A 20427-nucleotide genomic window follows, 5' to 3' on the forward strand; every position below is an offset into this window, starting at 1 on the left:
CTTTGTTGTTTCTATTTAAATGACTGCACTATATATTAAAAACAGTAAAATGTGTTTGTGAGACGAAACTAATATAAAGAATATGACTTTGTGGTTGATTTTCCATTTCCTCTCCTTTTTACGCGCACGCACGCACGCACGCGCGCGCGCGCGCGCGCGCGCACGCACGCACGCACACACACACACACACACACACACACACACACACACACACACACACACACACACACACACACACACACACACACACACACACACACACACACACACACACACACACACACACACACACACACACAGCAGGATGATGTGTAGATGGCTGACACGTCTGTTGTTGTTTGAATGAATTTACTTCCAGCTTTTAAATTAGAACGTAGTTGAGAGCGGACAGAGTGGATAGAATGCAACAACCAATATTGAACCAAATCCTTTCTGCAAAGACACATTTAGCTACCATCACATAGGCCTACCATTCACTTTCTGCACATTCTTATCTGGTAAGATTTGCATATTGCCATAGAAAGCCCCCCCCCCTTCTTTTTTTCCCAACATTGCTACCATTATCAAGTTGAACATCTCGTATATAGAAAGGGGAATCTTCATGGAAACAAACCACATTGATAAATGTACCACCGTTTGTAGTTTTTCATTTTTTTTCTTCTTTTCAAAATCAAATAAATTCATAGAGATGGGGGTTCATGCATACTCGGGAGGTTCACAAAGTATAGGATGTAGTACTACATAATACGTAAAACCAGGTGGCACATTTACAGTAATCGGCCTGTTTTGTGAGTAATCCCCCAAAAGTTTCAATGATCTCGCACATCTGAGCATGTAGAGAGGAAGCTGAACCTCGGTCACACCGGAGTTGTGTAGAGCAGACCGTTGCCGTGTTGTTATCTGATCAATCGGCAAACATCATCTGCGACGCGTTAAGCCTCGGATCTGGAGGAAAGAGGCATTTTAAGTAGCTAATTGTGGCGAAAACATGAAGACGTTTTCCAACATCTCTGGAGAGAAACGGTTACATACACAACACCAGTATGAACAAGGTCAGAAAAAGCCTGTTTGTTTTTTTTTTTGTTTTTTTTAAATATGCCAGTCGAGGGCAGGTGAGTCTGCAGCACCATTATGCCCTCTTGTGCTTGTCATTATGAAATAGTTAGGGATAAACTAAACGAACAATAATAGAAAATATAAAAGGCTGACATAAATGGTGTGCAAGATTCCTTTCTCCTTCTATAATATCAATAAAATACTCATTGTCATCAACAGCATCATCATTATCACCACAGTTTTTAAATAATAAAACAGTAAAAACTTAGAAAACAAAAATATTTTCTTCTTAAGACTGAACAGAGAACAAAGAGCTGCAACACTGGGCTGACTGAGTCTATAGGTGCACAGAGAGGACCACGACACCAAACTCAGCACGAATGTCCGTCCGTCCCTCGATTCATCTTTTAGTATATTTTTCATCCTCTGTTTTGAGTTTGTCAGTCCTTTAATCTTTCCCTCCGTTCTCACTTCTGCTCTCCCGTCTCATCGACCTCTTCTCTCTGTCTCTCTCTCTCTCTCTCTCTCTCTCTCTCTCTTCCATTTTCGCTGTCCAGCAGACTCAAATGTTGGCACAACATCTCTGCAAACTTGCATCATGGCATCACAGGGTCACAGAAACATTGAGAGAACATCGCCCCGGTCCTCGCGTCTGTGCATCTGCATGTCCATCCTCCTCTTGCTCTCCTCCTACTGTTGCTCAGATGAGATTAGGATGTGCTGATTCTGCCGATTTCTTGTCTGATGGCTGCAACAAACGAACACGTTTTTAGAGAATGAAAAAAATACTGCAGCCACAACTTTGCGCTCATGCTTGACCAATCATGTATTTGTTTGTTTGGAAAAATAGAATTAAAATGAATAATTAAAGGTTTTGACAAGCTTTTTACTCAAACTACTGTAGCAGCATTTTATAGCCAGTGAGTTGTAAAAACTAGTGAGAGAATAATGATTAAACATTAAACATGCTTCATGCTCCAGAATGCAGCAATGAACTTTACAAGCAGTGCTTACCATTTATGATTTCATCTTTCACCTTATGCAACTCACGTACGACTTCATCCAAAATTTCCTGCAAAACAAAGACCTTCTCGTGAGTTCAACACACAGAGGGTTATAATAAAGAAAAATTAAATAAAATAAAAAGGTACAATAGTTCATCTAATAAGAACAAACCCATGTGATCAGTTTAACACGCGTCAGTGACACCAACCTGTTTCATTCTGTCAAACTCTGTGTCTGATTCACTAGTGCTGCCGATGGGTCTCACTCTGCAACACAAACGGATAAACTGCAGATGAGCATGACGCACTTTTAAACGTAACCACAGTTTAGACAATTCTTCCAAAAATCTGTATTTCATTGTCACGTGCGTCAGTGGTTATAACACAAAAGAATGAGATTCATGCTGAAGTGGTTAATGCTCCGGGTTTGCTAGTTGATATTCACACTCCCTTTACTCTTATCGACAGACCTGGACACCAGCGAGGACTTGTCTGTAGAGTTGGATCGTTCCCACGGCTTCTTCACAGCATCTGGAGAAGAGAAAAACAAGTCTGAAACAGTAGATACATTACTAGTAATCTGTAAGCTATTACATTTCTAAAATAACTTTCCCAACACCGACATTAATCGTCTGAGAAGGTTTGTTTAGTACCTGTTGAGTTCTGCTGACCTGGCCCTCGACCACTAGAGTCGTCCTGCAGGAGAGAGAGAGAGAAATGAATTATCACTAAACAACAGTGAATAAGCTTTACTGTAAGTTTCCCCGATAATTTAAGATCACATCTTAAAAGGAATAGTTCAATCATTTCGGACAAGCTAGCCTTACTCTCTCAGAAGTCATGTGCTGGACTATTTCTTGGGAACTGTGCCCGGTAAATAAATTGTGTGGCGCATGACTCCCAGTACAACCACAAAACGCTGGAACTATTTCTGGCAAAAGACTCACTTCATCAGGTTTCTCTGAAGCTTTCCGTCTGTGAGAGGGAGAAATGAGTCGATGAGCAAAAAGTGAGATAAACATGCAAATGATTCAGTCGCTGGTACAGAAAGATAGAGACGTGGATAAAACACCAGTACAGCAGAACCAGGAAGACCAAAATGAAAAAGGTAGTTTGCTGTGACTGAGAGAACAGGTATTTTCACATGTTTCATCTCAGTTGAAGGTAAAGGTGAAGGGTGTGTGTGTGTGTGTGTGTGTGTGTGTGTGTGTGTGTGTGTGTGTGTGTGTGTGTGTGTGTGTGTGTGTGTGTGTGGCTGCTTCACCTGCGAGCTAGTAAGGCATTCATCTCCTGCATTAGTCCCTCCCCACCACCTCCACTGCCACCACTAGACCGGTTGGAGTCACTTTTGCCACTAGACCCGGGCGGACTGCTCTCATCCTGAAGAACACATCATAAAATGGGTTGCAGGTTTTTTTTTCTTTGCTGTGGGGGTTTCTGGACTGAACGCGCTCTTTGTCTTCTTAACCCTCCCCCTTTTACATAAGATGGCTTCAACAAATAACTACTGATAACGAAACACCAGAAGGACTGGATCTATATCTCCCGAGCTAGCTTCATCCACGGGAGCTCACCCTTTGTACTTTACGTAGTTTGGCTCCGGCCAGTGCTGCGGCCAGTCCTGAGGGTTGGTGCTGGGCACCGGGTGGGCCCCCGGGAGGCCCTCCGCCAGTGGGTAGCGGAGGGGGCATGGGTGGGGGCACCGCCATTGGGGGCGGTGGACCCGGTGGCGGCGGGGGAGCTGGAGGACCAGCCATGGGTGCTGGAACTGTAGCTGGAGGAGGCGCCACAGAGAGCATACCTGCAGAGACAGGGGGGCCTGGGAGGGGCACAATTCCATACTGGTTAATGGCTTTATGGGTTGATTGACCTTTTTTTGCCCCTTGGAAGGTTGTATGAAGACCGTCTGTGGAATGATGCGCTACACACTCTCACTGCATAACTGACAGCTGACAAGACAGCTGACCACTGGGCCTCATTTGTGCCGAAAAATGGAAATGATGGAATTAGAGAAATTCACGGGGAGAGTGATATTGGTTGTTTGTTAAATTGGCTGATTATATACACAGCTAAATAACTTGTTTAAATATATTTTTAATTTTACAGGCAGACTATTGACTACATTTAATTTTAGCGCGTTATGAAAGTTACATTATTGTCTGAGGGTAATACAGGGTTCGGTATTGAAGACATTGATTGTTCAGTAAGCGCATGTGGGAATCTCAAATATCTATTTATCTGTGATCGCGACGTCGCTTGTGAAAGTGACAGCGGCGGCCGTATGAAACAATAACAGCAAACCCTTGAATGAAACAATCGAGAAGAGCTTTTCAGGAGGAGTAACCGTGTGACAATAATGTGACTTTGGTGATGAAATAAGGTGTGACGGACAGATCAAACACAGTAAGAATGTATCTATAAATACTCTGCTTACATAAGTCAAACATACTGTTTGATCTGCCTCCACAATCCTGAGAATGGATCTTATCAGACAAGTGACAAAACCTGTGTGGAGGTGGACTATTGGTGTATTGTGTGCATAGGATACCTGTGTGTGTGTTTTTCATGCGCTCATGATTCATTATGGGTTAGGTGAAAGTACATTCCCTGGCACGTGACCCACCTCACACACACACACACACACACACACACACACAAACACACATACTCACACACTCACATTCACACACACACACACACACTCACATTCACACACTGTACACAAGTATCATCCCACTGCTGAGAGACTACCTCCTCCTCTCTCCTCCTCATACTTACTGCTGCTGAACATGGGGGCCTGCTGGGGGACGGGGGAGGGGGTCTTCTTGGGCGAGCCCCCGTCAGACATGGCAGTGTAAGAGGGGGGTGAGGAGGAGGAGGAAGTGGTGGTGGGGGGCTGGGCCTGCTGGTGGTAGACCTGTTGCTGTTGTTGTTGTTGTTGTTGTTGTGGATACAGTTGCTGCTGAGGGTGGAAGGTGGATGGGTACTGGGGCTGGTGGGCGGGGGCGGGGCCTGTCTGACCTATCAGAGGAGGCAGGGGGACGGCCTCGCAGTACTGCGGGGTGAGTGGCAGGTGCTGAGAATGAGGAGAGTAGGGGCTGTCTGGCTGGCCGTTGGAGTGAGGGTGGGGCTGGTGCTGGGGGTACTGGTGATGGCCCGTCACGGCGTTTGGGTCGAGAGGTGGGGGCTTCATTCTAGTGCTCAGGGGCGGGAGGGGGTGAGCCAACGGGAGGGTGGGCTGCTGGGGCAGACCCTGCTTCACAGGCATGGCCATCATAACTGGAGGGGAAGCGGAAGGGGGCATTTGGGCGTACATTTGCTGCAAATGGGAGGCGGACCAGGTGCCGTGTTTTGGGGGGAGCGAGATGTCTTGCTGCTGCTGCTGTTGAAGGTGCAGGTGGCGGGCCGCTGTGGGAGGAGACAGGGGTATCTGACGGACCTGTCGGCCCTGGGTGGTCACTCCTGCCTGGACTGGGGAAAAGGCTGAGGCGATCGAGGTGGAGAGCTGGGAGGAGAGCTGGGCTCTCTCCCTAGCAGCCCCTACCTCTTTCTCCTGACAGGGAGAGGAGGCGGAGGAGGGAGGAGAGGAGGAGGCCACACGGACGTAGGAGGGTGGCAGTGTGCTAGCTCTGTACTGTCTGTACTCAGGAGGGGTGTTTGGGTGGGTGGGAGGAGTGGACACTTTATATTGGAGAGTGGAAACGACTGTGACGGGCAGAGAGAGAAAGACAGGGAGAGAGGAGAGACAGGAAGAGGAGATGCAGACGAAGAGGAGGACGAAGGAGGGCAACAAACAAAGGAAAACAGAAAAGAGAAAAACGTGAGAAGAATGAAAAGCAAACAACTGAGCAACCAAGCAAGTAAAGATGAGAAAATCAGGAGCAATCCAAAAAACAGAAGCCAATAGCAAATAAGAAAGAATCAAAATATCATAAAAAGAACAAGCAGCAGAATGCAACATGACTGAGCCATGGTCAGAAAGCATATGGCATCCCCCCCCCCCCCCAACAGTAGCTGGAAGAAAGAGATGGCGGTAGAGCATGTTGCAGGGAGAGGGGGGGGTAACTGATATCGCCACTGACAGCAGGGACAGAGGAGGATGTTTAAGTCTGAATGTATATTTAAAAAGGAGGCAGACTTGAACATTTATATGTGCGCATGAATAAAGAAAAGCATAAGGGCGTACAGACCGGGGGGGGGGGAGTAGTGGTTGAAACTAAGGCGGGAAACACCAACACAAACCACACTGGGAGAGACTGTTTACCTCTAGGAACCGATTGGATCAGGGTCTGGTATCCCTGGTATTTAGTAATGATAAAATCACCTATTTGTTCTGCCTGAGCACACACTGATTACTTACCTCACCAAAAAAAAAAAAACACGAAGCAGAGCAAATGTTTGCTCCTCGGCGCGGTTGTTTGTTGACAGCGGTAGTGTGCATGAGGGGTTGTTTTTTTTTCCTTCTAAAAAGCTTGTGTAGCTAGGAGAATATGATATGCAGCCTTCAATTCATTTCGGTCCCCAGAGCAGGTTGTATGGGAGAGAGAGAGACAGTGTGTGTGTGTGTGTGTGTGTGTGTGTGTGTGTGTGTGTGTGTGTGTGTGTGTGTGTGTGTGTGTGTGTGTGTGAAGTGTGTGATTCTAGAGCTGGGTGTGGGTGTTTGTTTAAGCCTCACCTGATCCTGACGTTCGCCGCTCCCTCTCCTTGTGCGCCTGCATCTGATGTTGCTCCATCATCCTATGAAGTGGAAGCATGTCACTGCTCTTTACGCCGTTTCAATACACTAAGCCTGATGCGTAGTTGTGTGTGTGTGTGTGTGTGTGTGTGTGTGTGTGTGTTTGCTGTCCTTAAATTAAGATCTAAAAAAAAAGGGGTTTTCTATGGATCACAGCGCCACAGCATGAATAACAAGCAGCAGACAACCAGCAGCAAATAGGACCAAGACGCTTTGTTTTGTATTTCCATCTAAAAGGAGTCTTCTTCCATTTGCTCAGAATCTTAATATCGTGTGTAATTCATGTTTGCTCCTCTGTGCAAAGACAGCATCATGTTTGCTCTTGTATGTACCTCCTCTGGGCCTCGCTTTCCTCTGAGGAGGGCCCATTTTGCCGCTGGACGACTGGACCTGAAAGACACAAAAAGGGAGAAAAAATAAATTAAAAATGAACCACGGAAAAAACAAAAGGCAGTCAATCGATCAATCTCCACATCAGCCACCATCTGTACTCCTAATTAAGATACACATCTTAGCCACAGCTCTTCATGTTAATGCCTTTTAATATTTATAATTCTTAAAACATTTGTCAATCGACAGAAGTTTTACACCAATTTAGATTTTCGTTAATCTTCAGGTCATCGATTAAGCATAGAAGCAAGTTTTGCATCATTGTAAACTGATTGTCGGGCAACAAAAAGCAATCTGGGGCTGTTTTACAGACTAAATGATTGACTGACTGATTGATTCATCAGAAAGCGTTCCCCTTCAGAGACGATTACACGTTTTTTACTGCAGCAGACGTCATTGGAAGGCAGACGACCTCACAGTACGAGTGAACTACAGAGAGAGAAAGCCAAACAGGAAGCCGGAGTATCCGTCTGTCCTTTTAAACCTCCTTCCATCATTCTCTTCATTTAGTCTAAACTCCATGTTTCACTTATTGTTTGCATTTACTCCCCCTTCAATATTATGCAACTGTATTTTGTTATTTTGCGCTTTCTGGGTTGTTGTCACTGCAGGATTCAGAGCAGATCTGAACATGTGTGTAGCATCGCTCAGTCTTTGTATGAGCGCTTATGAGAAACATTTCCATCTGTAAACAAGCACTCACAATGATAATCGTCTCATGTAAAACAGTGCCAGCATGGAGAGCGGTGGAGTGTTTACTGAACGAACAGACCACAGCGGGCCTCATGTGAGGAACTGTGACTTTGCCCCGGAGAGCCAACAAACTCTTTTTAATGTTATTTGCTCAACATGTCGCCAGCCACAGGAATTTCAACCGTAAACCACGGCAGGAAAGAATCCGAGTGGGAGGAAGAAAATGTAGAACAAGGAAATATCATGCAAATGAACGACATGTAAATCCATTTTACATACTCTGAGGGAGCAAACATACAGCAATACAGTTCTGTCAACAAAAGATGAGTGGATTAGCATTGAAGTCACAATGTCAACATTGTTTAAAGATTATCAGATGCATTTAGCACTTTGCTTGTTGACCAACTACAGACAGCGCCCCCCCCCCCCCCCCCCCCCCCCGGCTGAGCCTCATTCTGGGGCGTCTATTAACGGGCAGAGCACTTATCATATTTCACCAGAACACCAGTCATTAAACTTCGACGCATGATGTGACATCAAGGACACCCACGGGTGATATTTCCGTTCGCTGTGTCTGGGGGCGCGGTGCGGCGGGGGGGGGGGGGGGGGGGGGCACGGCTGTGGCTTCGAACTGTACATGGACACTATATGGACCACAGCGAGGGGGTGGAAAGTGAGTCGTTTGACCCTTTTTGTACCAAATATAATTACTCGCTTTTCATTTTACTCTTTTGTGTTTTTGGATTCATTGTAATTTTGCAGCAAAAGTGTCCTTTGACCGTCAGACAGAGCTCTACAACAGATTTCCATTCATGTATTATGACGGGTTTTGGGCTAAAATATGACCCACAGACTAACTCTTTAACACACACTTTATTTGATGGCAACTTTCATGCAGGTTAGTGTATTAAACGTGGTTTACAGGAAACTGACAAGCTAATAACAATAAAATACAAATTTAATTTATATATATATCTCCACACAGTAAAAAGAGGCCGTTTGGAGACATCTTTCCTGTCCACTGAGATAAATTTGTATTCTTGGCTATAAAATTAAAATGGCCTTGACGTGTGCCTGGTGTCTCTTGTCCTCAGGCAGTAACAGACTAAATATGCTAACTGCAGTTATCACTGATAATAAAAAGTTTTGGTATTGTAACGAGATGCACAGGAACAAAAGAGACACCTGGAAGACGTCTCGTTTCCTCTGCTCCTCTCCTCTCCCTGGTGACTATGTCCTCTGCTGACAAAGCCGCACATTAAACTGAGCAAATATTCTGAACAGGACATTAAGATACTAACAGTTTGCTTTGATACGTCTTCATGAAGGTCTTCAGACCAGCAATCCGGATCTTGAATAAGCCTTCAGATCACAATGAATGAATATTCTGTGACACCTCGCAGGCTTTGTAAATACAGGCCTTCTGTTGAAGTGTCACGACGACACTGCTTCAGGTTTGCACCAGCAGCAAAATTTGCCAAGCAATGATTCAACAATATTAAGATACAGAAACAAACTATTTGCAGCATGCACCTGCTGCCTCTCCGGTCAACAACTTCAGCGCGTATTATTTTTAGGCGAGACGTCGGGGGTTCGCTCATAACACACGATCAAGCTTTCTGCGCGCGTTAATGAGGAGGATGCGAAGGAGACAATTATCACCCCCCCCCCCGTTGTGCGGCCCTGCGTGTGTATCCATGCAGACGCGCGTCTCTACTGCTGACGCGGCGCACGCGCTATATACGCCCTCCAGCTGTTTCCATGGTGAAGGAAGTACAGGAAGCTCGAGGGAAGAGCGGGCCTGTTCAGACTCGTAAGCATTTTTATGGGCACACAAGTGTGTAGTTGTTTTAATATGTGATCAAAAGGAAAATCAATTACTTCTCCCTCTTGTAGGACATAAAGACGGACAGAATCCCTGTGCACCTTCACTTACAAATGACATGTTCCAAAGTGTTGTCTGGCTTTTATTCCGAGTCGTACTCTGAATGCTCTGGCGTGGAAATACCCCTTTTGACTCTGTTAGTTTCCCAGATGAGACAATAAAGTGTAGTTTAAGATGACCCTCCTCAATGAAGTATAAACTACCGTTCTTCATTCCAGAATATCTCCTGCTGTCAGCAGATTCATTGTTGAGTTCTACAAAGCATTTTCAGAGTCTCCTTCCCCTTTTCTGTTCTTCAATATAATAGCTACAGGCCAATCTAAATGTATTGTCTTTCTTAAGCTTCTGAAATGTCTGTTTTTGTAAAAAAAAATGTATCTGAAAAGTAGTACAGCTGTCAGAAAACAGTAGAGCCGTAAAAAGTACAATATTTTCAGCTGAAATGTCGCGGCGTAAAAGTACAACGGCAGCATAAAGTGGAAATATTCAAGTTAAGTAAATGTACCACCACATTGCACTTGAGTAAATGTCTTTTCTCCCGCTGTAAGCAACCCGATGCGCGATCATCTATTCAGCGTCTGTAAGCACAGACAACACGCGGGACCGATTCCTCGACAGCCGGACACTTACTGAGGATGATGATGGCTGAAGAAACCCTTCTGAGGACGCCGGGTGAAATCTCTGGAGTCAGCATGGTTTCTCCACAGCCTACTCGGCGCTACACGATACTTTTCTTTTTTATGTAACTATGCTACTTCTCGCAGCAAGAAACAGCATAAACAAAGTACTTAAGTAGGAGCTTCTGCCCTGCATGACGAGGCCCATGATCCCACATCGGAAGAGAAGGAGGACTGCTCTGTGAGCGCGGCGGGGTCCGACACGAAGGCTCCACATTGGGATATTTTAGCCCCCGCTAGGAGAGTCACAAGGATGGGATGACACCGCAATTAAACACTCACACCCTCTCTCAATATCTCGTGCGCACACACACACACACACACACACACACACACACACACACACACACACACACACACACACACAGATTATAAGTAGCTCGTAACTAGAGCTGCTCAGACGCTATTTAGTAAACCAAGAGTAGGCGTGAGTTTGGCCTCAATCGCAGTTCAGGGTTCTGACAGAATCATTTTGCTGTCAATGTATAAAAACCCTAAAAAACAACAACACAATTCCGCTAATTTAAAAACATGTATTACAATGAAAATGTATAAGTATCTTTAAATGAGGACAGTCAGTAACCTACCAGCTGCTGATATTAGTTATTATTTGGTTTAGTGTGCAGAGTGCAGTACGTGTTATTAACCAGCAGAGGGTAGTACAGCTTAGTTAAGTAGTTACACTTCATACGGTTTGAATATTGCAGTGCATTGAATAAATGTGGACGTACAATCAACACTTTAGATTATTGTGCTGTGTGAACGCATCGCTGCAACACTGTCTTCTCTGTGCACCATGTACATCCTGTCTAACGGGGTAGTTTGATGAGAAAGTATCATCTAACGTAGTCCAAACAAGCTGAAAACATACGACCATGTGGATTATTTGCTTGTGGTTACCTGACATTCTTTTGAGAGCAAAAAATAGCCTGCCAGCGAGTCAAACACAAACGTGGAGCTCACAGCGACTCTGCAACGGGACAGATTAACGTACCTCCGCTGTCAGGTGAGCTGAGGACGTTGAGGGCGAACAGCATGGCGTTGGAGAAGGTGGTGGCCTCCTCCTTACTGGCAAAGTTCAGCCCATAAACCTGGCGGGCGTCGCGCCACTGATGGAAGGTCGGGGTGGCCTGATTGTATTTCAGTCCTTTCACTATGGAGTAGTTGATCACCACCTTCAGCAGGGGGGAGGAAAACCAAGCTGTGAATTATGATGTTGTGTAGATTTGATAACTCTGATTTGTCTGAAAGCTGTGATATATCCGACTCGGCACTTATTATCCTACTATGGAAGTGCCTGAAAGCAACAAACATGGACGCCTCACATCAGTCACAGACCATGTCATTAAATCTAAATCTAAAGTCGCTCTGAAGTCGGCGCATCAGAGACGTCCTCTCGCTGATGATTTCCTCTCACCTGCTGGTCCTGCAGTTTGACGCCCACCACCCTGAAGGTGTTGTTGGCGGTGTTGTGGTAGATGTTGATGCGGCTGAAGCCCTGCTGCCCTGGCTTGATGGGCACCCACTTCTTACTGGCATCGTCATAGACCATCACAGAGGCCCGCGCCTGGCAGATACTCTGTTCACTGGTGGAGGAGAGAGAGAGAGAGAGAGAGAGAGAGAGAGAGAGAGAGAGAGAGAGAAAGAGAGAGAGAGAGAGTCCCGTTAAATATTTTAACATTGTTCTGTTGACTGTGGGGAGACACAATGAGATCGACTTTGGTTCTTTTGTCATTCTAATCGATAAAAGCTCAACATTTTACTGTGATTCTCTGATTCATTTCTGAGATAATTTATCTATTGAACAAAGGGAAATACGTTTCTTAGTGCTCAACAACAACATAATCCATGTATTCTAGTAAAAAAGACAACACTGTAGATGTACCAAAGGTTGGTTAAAGAGATTCAGGCTTTTGTGAGAAACGAAGTTGAGCAATGAAAGCTAAAGGTTCAGAACACATGTGAGAGGGTTTCAGTTCCCAATAGTATTGAATATTAGATTATAGACGCTTCACTGCACTCTGACCAGAACAGTGTGAATGTGATGGTGGTCAGTGAAGTGAAACCAATGACTGAAGTCACCGTGGGGTCGCTGAGGAGCCGCACCTTTCTGCAGCGACCACATCAGGAACAACACTCCGCCCGCTGCAGGGTTGCCATTTTCAAAAAGCTATAAAGACGACCTCAAACTTAAACCGAACTTAAACCCTCTTTTCCTGCTGGCCTTTACTGTGGTGCGGTGTGGTGGCAGCGCCACACGGCACATGAAGACATGTTTAGAGGCGTCGCTGCAGACGGGCGTGCATGATGGGGGGGGGGGGGTAATAACACGGCATGTTAAAAACCACAGCGTTTGATCAGCAAACGTATCGCCAGCTGGAGACTCATTTGGTAAAATGCAAATGAAAAGTCGCACAAACGCACACAAAGTGATCATGTTCACAACCGCCGAGCTGAAAGGGAATTCATTCAGTAAAAATGTGGCCATCGACTCGTGTGGTGGAGGAAAATCACAAATCACATCACAAAAATGACCACTTTCAAGAGACAACAGCGTGAGTTTATAAGATAAAGAGCCACAAGTGTCACGTGCGACTGCCGCCACGACATCGGCAGACACACGACGGCAGGTGGAGAGGAGAGCTTAACTCACGGAACCTGAGAAGTGACTAAACGCTTCTCTAATTTTCACTTTCAAACACCTCGGGGCTCAGACTCACACTAGTGGTGTGATGGTGTGAGGGCCGAGGAAAGCAAACTGAAAGAGCGTTGTTGATGTGTTCAACGACTGTCAAGATATTCCACAGCAATAGTTCATACAACTTTCATTATCTGGCAATTATTTTCTCGATCGACCAATTAATAGTTTGATCTATGAAGTGCCATAAAGTAGTGAAAAACACCCGTCACGACTTGTCTGAGCAACACTTGAAAAACCCCAAAGATGATTAATAACTATTATTCATATAGCATATATAACAAAGCAAATGCAGTCGTTTTTGTCTCCTTGACTGACAAACTAACAAATTGTTGCAGCTTTAAAATGAAACGTTTCATATAACCTGATACAGTTTTCTTCTTATTTAAAAAGGAAAGAGTATGGAGCGCTGAAGACGGTGTCCTACCATTATTACATTGAACTGTCCTAAACAATAATATCTGAGCATTGTGAATGAACCTCTGGACACGCCTGACCCTGTCAGAGAGGTTTCCCAGCAGCATAACACCGTGTGAATTACGAGGCGATGAACCAAAAGTGTGATTACTTATTCTATTACCTCGACTATTGAACAGAAAGCCAGACGTGAATGAGCTTACACGGTGTAATGTTACACCCCGAGCAATTTAGTACAATTACATTAAACAATAAAAATGGCAGAAATGATAGAAATGAGGGAGCAGAGACACAAGGTTGTCTTTATCGGGGGGGCTGGGATTTGTTTCCAAGGCCCCGAGGACGACAGTAACATCCAAAAGCCAAATATGTGACCTCCCCTCCTCTGAAAAACCTTTCCTTTGAGACAACCGACACCTGAGAGACCTCCCCCCCGACCGATCCAACACATGGTTCAGTCCCAGCCGGCTTCCTCTCACTTGACCTGCCGTCACCTGCTCCTCAGTTCTTTTACGGCCTCAAATAACTCAATGATGGGACCGCGCTGCCTCTACCGGCTTCATTCAAACCCTGCATACCTTGTTTACCCATTGGAAATATTAATAATAATAATAATAATAATAATAAAGTGCATTTTGGATGAATTTTCATAAAAATCTACAGTGCAAGGAAGGAATTCAGAGGGATCAATATACTATTATTTCCATTTTTTTATTTGATCTAAAACTCTTTCCATGATGACAATATCAGAGTTAGACACACGACATGAATACGTTTATTTCCGTGCAGCGATTTCATAAAGTCTGAGAATAAACAGCGACGTCACGCCGTTCCTCGGGGAGAAGCCTTTAAAGCTCGCTCGACAGATGGATTTCAGCAACTACTCCCACGATCACAACCACCCTGCCTCCGTCACATATCCATCATACCACACCGCACAACTGCTGCCGAGTTCACCAGCAGCAGTGTCACATCAGAGCTGTCGCAACAAAGATCTATTCATGACAATGAGTCGAGCGGAGAGACATGTTGCAGACTGTCAAATGTTTGCGAGGCAGTGAGACAAAAGTGAGTCTGGGACAAACGGCTGGGACGAACAGGAAGTCCAAAATCCAAACAGGAAACATGTTTGTCTTTTACACGAGCAGATGTGAACGCACAGCTCCTCAAACACGTTCAGATATATAATCTGATCTCAACAAATCACAACAATCTTACTCCTTTAAGTCTCCTTAAAGGTATGTGAATAAAACAACAACTGTTCATGACTGAGGCTGCAGGATATGGAAATGTGAAAAGTCCACCGCCTCGACATTTGAGGGGAACCTCCCATTCCCAATGCAGAACCATGAGGAATAACTACAGACATCATGTTTCCTAAATCTCTAAAATAACAGACTCTCTAATCACATAAGTAACACTTCTCTCCACTTCAGAGACCCGGCAGACCACCAGAGGCTCTCTGGGACGAGGCGGGGAGGGGAAGAGGGAGGTGGCTGCATCTCTGAGATGGATCTTCTTACAAAAACAGGCCCTATTTCTGGAGCAGTTTGGGCCAGAGGGATGGAGCGCCTCCAGCTTCAAGCTGACTGTTTTAGTTCTCTTCAAAGCAGTCGCAAATAAAGCAAGCGTCTCTGCTGCTCCTCCTGTACGTATAGAGCGCGTTGCTCATAGCGACGTAGATCTGACTTGAGACTGAAGCGCTGAGCTACATCTTCACAGAGCAGCTGAGCTAATTTTCTCCCCACTTCTGGCGGTGTGGCGGTGGACTCTCATAGGTCACATGACAAAGAGGAGACAAGGCACAATAGAGCACATGATAGCCGCTCATCACAGCTGCTCATACCGACTAAAAACAAATAAAATACAACGCTTCATACTTGTTGGATTTTCAGCTGTTAAAAAAAAAAAAAGGGTGACGGAGTAGACAGATGACACAGATGAGAGGCAAAGGAAAACCATGTGACTGTGTGTTTGTGACGAAAAGGATAGCAGGCGATCTGAAAAAGGTCAGCCACTGCTGAAAATCACAATCAGTGACATTAAAATAACACGACGAACCAAACTGATGCTCAGAGCAGGACGAAGTAAAAAGGTCAAATAAAAAAAAAAAAGGACAAGAAAACATGAGTTTTGAATATATGAACGACAGAGAAGACACGTGATAAACCAAAATGAATGCTTCTACTGATGAGATTATTGATTACTATTGATTTAGGCCTGCAATAGACCCAGTAAGTGAGCATCCACAATACCAGAGCACTGGAACTGATTCATGTAATGAAGTTGCAACCTAAACTAAACTAATAAAACCTAAAAAATGACAAAAAACAAAACAAACAGACACAAAAGTGCTCCGTAGAGCTGAGGGGAAGTGCAGAGTCAGGCTGTATGTCTCCGTGGGTTCATCGCTACATGTGACCTCCTTCGTTAACACAAACATGTCGATCACAGCCGCTCTAAGACGTTTGTGAGCTGGACTACAGCTGACCATCGGCCGCTCCAACCCTCCGAGGATCGAGGCCTGCTGGTCTATTCTATAGACGACGTCTTTAAAAATGCATCAGCACTTCCCCACTGCCAGCTCATAAATATAAGAAGAGACGCACTGCATGTTCCTCACAGCACACTAACAGGCTAATAGGAGCACAGATTCTTTGCTATTAACTGACAATATATCTGTATTGTTGCAACAAAAAAAGACGCAGGTTTTCTGGTTCTTAAAAAGCATCATCTTAACTTGATGCAGCCCACAGCTCCTGTCTGAGCGTTTCACCTGGTTTTTGCTGGACTGAGCAGATTTCTCAGTGGAGGTTAAATAACATTCTCCTCAAAAGGCAGCATGAGAAGAAAAAAAAGAAGAAGAGGAGTTCAGAGAGAGAGAGAGAGACAGAGAGAGAGAGAGAAAGAGAGAGAGAAGAGGATAGAGGAAAAACAAGAGCAGAGAGGATATGAAGGCTTCTGCCACACTGAGAGCTTCCTCATGTCAAATAAGCCTCATAGGCGAGTGGTGAAAAGGAGGCCACATTCCCAGGCTTTTGAATTAGGCACTTCCCTGCACACATGGTTAGACATATGTGCCCCTCCCTCACCTCACCCTCCTCCACACAAATCCTATTCACACACACACACACACACACACACACACACACACACAAAGTGTCCCGGCTGTGTGTTTTCAGTCCATTTAAAGACACATGCTGGAAGAGACGATGCCTGTATACACGCTGGGTTGGAGTGGTGCATAGGAACAGTAGTTTCATGTATTTAGGCTGGTGAAGTGTTTCCATGGCATGCTGAGAGAGGGGGTCGGGGGTGGTGGGGTCTCTCTCTCTCTCTCTCTCTCTCTCTCTCTCTCTCTCTCTCTCTCTCTCTCTCTCTCTCTCTCTCTCTCTCTCTCTCTCTGGGTAGCACCCGAGGGCAGAGCTTCTGTTATCGTGGCAATTAGCTTTTGTCGCTGGGGGTAATTGTGTCACCCTGGCTGGTGAAGGCACCCGAACAGACCAGAGCACACGCAGAGTCATTCGCTCGTGGCAGCGTTTTAGATTTTTTTATTTTTTGTTGTTGGGCCGTGATGAAAACTAAAATGTTAAAAACACGACCAAAAGGCTTCCAAAGCTGCGGAGAAGTGTTGAACCGTCGACACAGAAGTGGCGCAGCAGAAAGTCCTTGAGTTTGACTTGACTGGTGCGGTTAGATTGGCTCCTGTGTGGTCATGCAGCAGCTCCACTCAAACGGATCAACTACTTTTCCAAAGATGAAGGAATGATCTAATAAACCGCACATTTCTGTGTCTCTATAAATGGTATTTTGCAGTCATTTTATGGCTTTCTGTGACAGTAGAGCGATGAGAGGAAACGACAGCGATGGGAAAAGACAAAAAGGTCCCGAGTGGACTCGACCCGTTTATGTTCTGGAACTTAAACCCGTGGGCCACAAGGACGCCTCGCCATTTCTGTCGAGTTAGTTGATCATTTTCTCTATTAATAAATATAGAACCACTTCCTGTTTGTGTCCGCAGCCACAGCAGCGGAGAACAAAACAAACAAAACAGTTATTGTTGGGTTTTGTAGTACTTGCAATAACTAATTTTCAATAAGCAACGCTTTGATGAGTTCACAGTAAACAAACTCATCAGTGTTGGAGAAGCTGCATGTTCCTAACACAGCTGATTCTAAATACAATAGACATCCAGCTGAACCAGGCTAATTTCCTGAGTTCCTTTGGCATCGAATCAGAGTAGGAACATTTTAGAATCCTCCCAAAAACCAAACCAGAACCAAACCTTTAGAGGCACCATCTTCATTTATCCTGATTATTTACTGCAACTTAGAGGTGCAGCAGTCAATCTGCACAGCTGGTGACAACCTCACAATTAATCAATTCATTTCATGTTAATTAAGTCAATAAAAAAAAGAAAAAAAAAAATCATAACCTCCCGCACAATTAAAGCAAGCTGAGAGAGACGGAAGCATCCGGAGAGAGGCTTCCTGTGCAGCACGAGTGATAATTACACAGTTTGATGCTTCCCTGGTCGGTGCTGTAGATAATAGAGACACGCAGTCAGTGTCAGCGAGGCTTTATAACTCAATCTGAGGTTTGCTCAACAAACAACGTCACCCTCAGGTAGATGGCGTTAATCTCAGCAGAGCAATATCGGAGAGACTCCAGGCTGCATTATAAGCATGTTCCACGTTATCCATCCAGTGTGGGTTGATCCTGGACCCAAGAGGAGGCGAGAACAGGCCCAGTGAGCTTTCAGTCTGCCGTTAAACGTGAAGCACAAACAGCTTCAACTCATAGCCTCTTCTTGCTGCCACTCTTTTATTTAACAGGAACAGAAATACATAATTATACACCCACACACAGTATATGACGGCACCCATACTGTACGTACACCCAAAATAACAGTCACTGATATTTTTAGCGAAGGGCCTTATGGGCAACAGAAACAGACTTTTTTCATACTTTCATACTTGTGAATTTGCATTTTCCCGTACTTTAACTACCCGGACGGATGGTGTACTCATGACGGTCGAAAAGTTGGAAGTGTGGGACGCTGGACACCATCAATGGTCAACACCGTGGCTACGCAGGGAAAAGGTAAGGGGCCACCGATCTTGTGAAAATGGCGGCTAGTAAGCCAGCTAACAGCAGCGCATCTAATTAAACTGTCAAGTTAGCAAACAAGCCGGCAGGTCTGGATGCAATTTGCCATTCAAATTTTGCAATTGTCATGTTTTTGGTAAGTAAACAACAGTGATCTCTCACTCTCCAGTCGAAATTTGCATACTATGCAAGTGCGTCTTAAACATGAAATAGTCTGCTGACCAGCCAAAATGTCCTCACAAAGCACAAACATCCTTACAACAATGGTTTAACATTTTAATTGGTCCCCAAAAAGATAGCAATACAAGCCTACACACACACACACACACACACACACACACACACACACACACACACACAAAACTTGATGGATTACCGTGTATGGATTTGGTTAGTCGTCCGTTATCATTCTGTCACCATGAGGATTATAGCCTCCAGGGCATTTTCGGGCACAGCAAAGCCGCCGCCTGTGTATCGTACAGATGGGGGTGTATACGTTTACAGTATGGCTGCCTGTGTGTGTGTTTAGGGTGGGTGCTGGGTGGGTGCTGGGGTCCAGCTGAAGGAGGGAAGAGGTCTGTCTGACTCCTTGGATTAGAGACCGGCAGGCAGATCATTACCTCACTGCAGTCTTAAATCTAAATTAACCAGGACTTAACTCTCGTACAAGACCTCTAATCTGCTCCATGGGGAAAGTACGGTTAACGGGCACACGGAGGGAACGAAGCCTGCGGGAACTAAAAACAGCACCGAGCCAACTTTATTGCCGAGAGAAACAGCGTGAAGCTCGTTCGTTTGTAAGTGAGCGAACTAAGCGCAGCTAGCTTGTTTAGAAGTAACAGCGAGGAACGCGGTAGAGGCCAGACTTCAAGGACTGCAGCTTAATTGCTGCTTTTGGATGGAACACTCGCTGCTGAACCAAAGTATACGGAACACTGTAATTAAAGCTAAAGACGAGACACTCGCAGTCATGTAGGGTTATTAATATTAAGTCCTGCTCCTCATTGTCTTTTGTTATTTTAGTTGTTTGTTGGTCGATCCACCTCTTTGGTCCAGACTGAAGTATTTCATGAACTATGCGATGAAATTTGGTACAAACATTGATATCCCTCTCAGGATGAATTGTCTCTCTCTCCATTACACCGGTTCATCATCAGTATGTTACCATTGTCATTGTGAGAATGTTGCCTAGTCTTTCTTGCTAAGCTAAGCTAAGCTAACTGGCTGCTGCTGCCACATATTTACTGTGTAGCGATTCTCATTTAACTCTCAGTAACAAATTATTCATACAACCTTTTTCAAGGCAACTATAGTGAAGACCCTTGAAAAACTATGTTGAATACAGCATCATTTCACACTTGACTACACTCAAAACACTGCAACAAAGACCTATTTTTCTTTCATACACAGCCAGGTTGTACATTATATTTCTACTGTAAGTGTGGATATGTATGAGGGGTATTAATCCGGAACATTGAAGGAATGCCCTTTCATAGTAATCGTGATAGTGAGGATTCAGAGACTTTAAAATGAAGCTTTAAGGACATAAGCATATCTCCATCTCCTCCACTAATGCATCACAGTTCCACTAATAACAAGACTATTATACTCTGGCACAGCAGTTCAGACTCTCATAATCTATGCTCCATCATCCAAGCTGCAACATCCCTGATCCATCATGTCCAGATTGTGATAACTGCACTGAGCCATAGTGTGTTTATCTAACCCCTGACCCAATGATACACAGCTACCGTGTAATACTG

General features: G+C 44.9%; 1 protein-coding gene across 2 annotated transcripts in view; it reads right to left on the reverse strand.

Moving 5' to 3' along the window:
* Positions 1-331: 331 nt before the first annotated feature.
* evla (Enah/Vasp-like a) overlaps positions 332-20427 on the reverse strand; it is a 22724-nt gene continuing 2628 nt past the window's right edge. The window contains exons 2-14 of one of the 2 annotated variants that reach the window (XM_068726451.1): positions 11858-12026; positions 11435-11615; positions 7128-7185; positions 6736-6797; positions 4839-5765; positions 3635-3879; positions 3325-3440; positions 3008-3035; positions 2714-2756; positions 2531-2591; positions 2270-2327; positions 2071-2128; positions 332-1804 (exon numbers count right to left, since the gene is read on the reverse strand). In XM_068726451.1, coding sequence (XP_068582552.1) covers positions 1767-1804; positions 2071-2128; positions 2270-2327; positions 2531-2591; positions 2714-2756; positions 3008-3035; positions 3325-3440; positions 3635-3879; positions 4839-5765; positions 6736-6797; positions 7128-7185; positions 11435-11615; positions 11858-12026 — 2044 coding nt within the window. In that variant the 3' untranslated portion in view covers positions 332-1766. The remainder of the gene's footprint in view (positions 1805-2070; positions 2129-2269; positions 2328-2530; positions 2592-2713; positions 2757-3007; positions 3036-3324; positions 3441-3634; positions 3880-4838; positions 5766-6735; positions 6798-7127; positions 7186-11434; positions 11616-11857; positions 12027-20427) is intronic. The other variant, XM_068726452.1, reaches the window with a different exon arrangement.

Source organism: Cebidichthys violaceus, unplaced genomic scaffold, assembly GCF_023349555.1.
Source record: "Cebidichthys violaceus isolate CVI_PGR_0920_01 unplaced genomic scaffold, fCebVio1.0.p SCAF_39, whole genome shotgun sequence".
Classification (NCBI taxonomy): Eukaryota; Metazoa; Chordata; class Actinopteri; order Perciformes; family Stichaeidae; genus Cebidichthys; species Cebidichthys violaceus.